The sequence below is a fragment of the Microchirus variegatus genome, assembly GCF_963457635.1.
Source record: "Microchirus variegatus genome assembly, chromosome: 9".
In the NCBI taxonomy this organism is placed as follows: Eukaryota; Metazoa; Chordata; class Actinopteri; order Pleuronectiformes; family Soleidae; genus Microchirus; species Microchirus variegatus.
The window spans coordinates 1,606,305-1,611,087 of NC_139810.1; the positions used below are offsets into that span (position 1 = coordinate 1,606,305).

At 44.6% G+C, this 4,783-nt stretch overlaps 1 protein-coding gene across 1 annotated transcript; it reads right to left on the minus strand.

The window, feature by feature from the left end:
- Window positions 1-519: 519 nt before the first annotated feature.
- LOC310931735 (serine/threonine-protein kinase SBK1) lies at window positions 520-4,414 on the minus strand (the record flags this gene model as incomplete). Its single annotated transcript, XM_083894966.1, has 3 exons — window positions 520-1,149; window positions 3,269-3,471; window positions 4,252-4,414. 3 exons carry the CDS (start codon window positions 4,412-4,414, stop codon window positions 520-522), a joined length of 996 nt encoding a protein of 331 aa, XP_083751092.1.
- Between the last annotated feature and the right edge of the window lie 369 nt (window positions 4,415-4,783).

Genomic DNA, 4,783 nt, shown 5'->3' on the forward strand with positions numbered 1-4,783 from the left:
CCGACTTCATGATTTATTTATTTATTAAAAAACAAAAAAAAAGAATAATTAAAATAAAAACAGAATTCTGGTAAATCGTTTAAATGTGTATTTTTTCACAAGAAAAATATAGAATTTTAAGGAAAAAAATATATATCTAATGTCTTATAAAACATGACTACTTTGAGCTTTAGTTATCAGTAATAAACTAAAACAATGGTTTCTTCTCTACTACACACCAGTAACAACAAGTACAACAAATGCGTTTGTGTGCAAATATATATAGAATTTATATATAATATAATATAGATTATAATGTATACAATCTTAACGTCAGCTTGACCAAGTAAAGGAAGCACAACATTTATTCTACGAGTAGATTAAATACAACATAGTGTTAAGTATTCTAGCCTAGCTAAATTAGCTTAGCCCATTAGCATAGATTCTTTTTGTGTGCATTAAGCCAAAGACTAAAGAAGAATGCAGTCTGTGAGTCACTAAACGTTCACATGTTCCTGCATCTCGTGATGACCAGAGCGTTTAGTTTCTGACGTCCTCTTTTTCTGTCGTCGTCTTCTTCGGCTCTTCCTCGTGTGCCTTCTTCTTAAGCCAGTCCTTCTCCATGTACGCGCTCACCTCCCCCACTGTGCACCGCCTCCCCGCATCCACGTCCAGGAGCTTGGCAAACATCTCCATGGCCCCCGGAGTGAACCTTCTCCACAGAGGCGGAAAATCCTCCCCGGCGTCGGGTCGCTCCTCCGTCCGGCACCAGTCGGCAAACTCCTGGAAGAAGTCGTCCGAGTCCGTGCAGCACTCCCAGGGGAAGTAGCCCGTGAGGATGCAGAAGATGACCACGCCGAACGCCCAGGTGTCCAGGCTCGGCTCCACGCTGAGGGGAGCGGCGGTCACTTCCGTCTGGCCCTCCAGCAGAACCATGGAGCACAGCTCCGGGGCCATGTAGGGCAGGGTTCCCGTGATGAACCGTATCAGGGTGCCTCGCTTCTGGGCCAGGCCGAAGTCGGCGAGCTTGACTTGGCTGCAGTGAGTGTCCAGCAGGAGGATGTTCTCAGGCTTGACGTCGCGGTGGACCAAGCCGTGGCTGTGGATGAACTCCAGGGCGCTGGCGATCTGGAGGACACAGCGTTTGACGGAGGACTCTGGAATACCCACCTGGGAAAGTTTAAGAAGCAGGAGAGAGATTTTTGGAAACAGCCTGAACTGGTTTTAAATTATGCTGTTTTTGTCTTTAACCTCTTCTTCCCTGACCCTCTTTTTGGAGTCCCTGCTCGAAAATGACATGCCCAAACTAAATAGAGTAAACCTCTGCAGTTACAAGCTCTATGTGGATTATCTTGGTATCAAAATAAAGATAACACTTGTGGGATTCCACAAGAGGTGTAAGTTTCACTGTAGATGCCACTGTGTCAGAGTAAATGTACATGGAACACAGCAGAACTGAAGGATTTTTTTCTCTCGCCTAAAAAAATATTGCATTTTAAAGCAAATATCACCTTTAAAATATGCAGCAGGAGCTTAAAAACACATGGAGGTCATGTAACAACATGTGGACATGAGCTGTGCAAAGTCTGATGCTGCTGAAATGAAGCAGAGTGAAATGACAGAGGTTTTAGTAAAGAGATGTCTGGGCGTCCTCACTTTTGGCACAGCTTGGCACCATCTGTGCCATTTGAGATTTCTTAGGTAACAAATTATTAAAAACCCATTTAATTTTATTTACATGTCACTACAGGTCTAAAAATAACTTTTTTTGAAAAAAAAAGAAGAAAAAAGTATGATAACTCGCCGTAAATCGATGCTCCCTGTGCGGTGCGTAATAACAACTCTGTGACTCTGCAGCGTCTTCAGTTACTCAGCGCCATAGCTCTGGCTAACCTTGGTCAATTAGGGTGATTGAAAGCTCGTTTTAAACCTCTAAACCGGTAGAACCTGACCCCGGTCTCCAAATGCACATCAATCACTTCATTAGCGAGTCAAAAGGACATAAATGCATATGACGCATTTGTGCAGACATTGGCCTTTCTCTGATCAGAACGATCTAATGTCTCTGTGATGATCAGACCGGGATTTGTTCCCAAAGCATGCTGGGAAATGTAGTTCTTCATTAGAAGTGGTTTTGTTCCGGTGGAAATAACTTGTTTTGATAAACAGCAAAGGTAAGACAACATTTCTGCTTGTATTTCTTGAAAGTCAGTTCTTGTTTTGCTCTTATTTTGGGGCTGGATCCGTGAATCTTGGTCGTAGAGTGATAAAAATGGTACCGCTGGGGCAACCGTGAAGAAGAGGTTAATAAAGGTTAAACTTTTCTTCTCGCTCTCGAGGGGAGACCACAGTGGATCACCTGCTTTTTCACTGATCCGCTTATCTGATTTGACATTCATCACAAGGAGTCAACTGACAGTGGTCCCTCCACGGCTGGTGTCAATTTCAGAGTGTCCAATTAAAACCCAGTCAATGGGGACCAATGTCATATGTTGCAGAGACGTACCCTGGTCCTTGGCCTGTCAGGATTCAAACCAGCAACCATCTGGTTACAAGCCAAGTTCCCAATTCCACTCGGCCACGTGCTTCCCCGAAGGTTAAAGAATTTGAAAGAAATAAAAATAGAGAAGATCGTCTTCCAATCGCTTTGACCACTGGATCTTCTGGTCTCTAAGTCCAAGACTACCGCCACAGCATTCGCTGTCCTTATCAGTCAATACACTCGTTGGTTAAGTGTATATTCCTCGTGATATTCTGCCATATAGGGTTTGATTTTAGAGCTGTAGCTCACATGTATCTGTGGTGTCCCAGCTGCGTCACAGGGTTTTCCCCCCCGTGTCTGAAAGAGACGGGACTTCAATGGAGTCCAATGTAAACCCGCTGGCGGGTCATTCAGACGCCAAAGGGCAACGCATGCTAAATTGTTTATGAACATTTGTGATGTCATGGAAATGTTGACGATATCATTAAAATAAAAGTCAGTGTTTGAGCCAACAGTGGATCCACTCAGCCTAACCTTGGCCACAGTCCTTCTATCCTGGTCCCCCAACCCTCATGGAAATCCACTATTGGCTCACACTTTCCGAAATGCATCGACTGTGGATTTACTTTTGGAGACAATTGAAAGCCCAGTGCGCCGCTTTCAGACGTGGAAGGACGCGGCATACGGCGCAGCCTCGGGACTAATGTTTATTGTGCGCGACACGATATTTGCCGAGCATGGGATCGTTGTCGAAACAGAGCCCTTAAGTCTCAACTCGGTCTTGTTTTGGGTCGCGTCGTGACTCACCTTTGGCTGGATGACAGCGAACAGGTCCCTGCCAATGACGAGCTCCTGGGCAAAACAGTAGTGCTCATTAGACTGGAAGGCGATGCCAAAGAGGCCCACGATGCAGGGGTGACGGGACAGGTGTAAGGAGATGCAGTACTCCCGCAGAAAGCCCTGCAGCTTAGTCGAGGCTTTGGGCATCACTTTCAAGGCCATGGGCGTCCCTGCAGAGCGGCCATACTTTGAGTATTATTAGGACTGTTAATTCACCCAAGCTTTTTTTCTCATACAGTTGCAGAGTCAGAAAAAATACGGATGAGCACTTCAGCGATTCAGATTATCATGTTACTGCTTTACTACGACCTCAAACCGTGCACCCTTTAGCGGTGGTTGCGCGTTTCCCGCCTTTCTTGGAGGATAATGCCGTTACATAGCTCTTAAACTGCTAGCTTTCAAAATTCCACTTCAAAATTAAAAATTGTCTATTGAATTTAAACAAAGAAGATAAAGTGATAGTTCAGGGTTTTGTTTTTTTAAGTTTGTGAACCACTTTCTCTTCTACACCAAACCCTATAGAGAAAATCTGCGTTTTTACTTCATGGGGAAACACAAGCTCCTGGTTCACCGGTGCAAACATCTGGTAAATTTGTGTCACTGAGGTCGTCAGAATGAAGGATTTCAAACAGTGAAATCACCAAATATCACATTTGAACTTAGTGATGGAGGCAGCAGTGGATCAACATCTCCTGTGCGCCATGTGCCGTAAAATTGCCGATTTTTAATTGATTGATTTGATTTATTTGAAAGGGACCATGTGCAATTAAAACATAAATGTCGTCATTTGATGCATTGCACCAGAGTTAGCCTTAGGCTAATTTACATCTGCAGTCCCGACCTAGTATAGACTTTGGTGCAGGGACTGAGCGATGCTAACTTTATTTTAGTGAGCGTAGACTTAGATGGTACAGATTTCAGTTCACACACACAGATTTCATGTTACAAACCCCTGAAGCGATGCGTCACCAGCAGCACTTTGCCATATTTCCCTCTGCCGATCTCCTTGACGACGTTGAAGCGCTCCTTGATCTCCAGGTGACCGATGTTCTGAGCCGTCAGCTCCATCAGCTCGTCGATCAGGCTGCCGTCGGCGAGGCCCAGCTCGATCATCTCAAACGAAACACGGACGAAAAAAAGACTCGTGAACGCGGCGACCACACAAGGTTCCCGAATCAAATGCTGTATTTGTCGTCGAAGTTGGAAGCTGCAGCTTCACAGCTGCTTTATCCAGCTTATCTTTTCTCTAGAACAACCATCCTACTGACTGTAGATCATGCACAGTAACGTGCACCGTGTTCTCTGATGCTGCAACCTCCATGGAGAGTCCATACTTGGAACAACAAAATAATAAGGGGAGTCTTGGTGTCGTAACATCGAACTGCAGTGACTCCAATTTGGTTGCATCATACAGGCAAAATAAGGTATATATATTTATATATATTTGCTCTAAAACAGGGGTTTTGGCCCAATATTCAAACT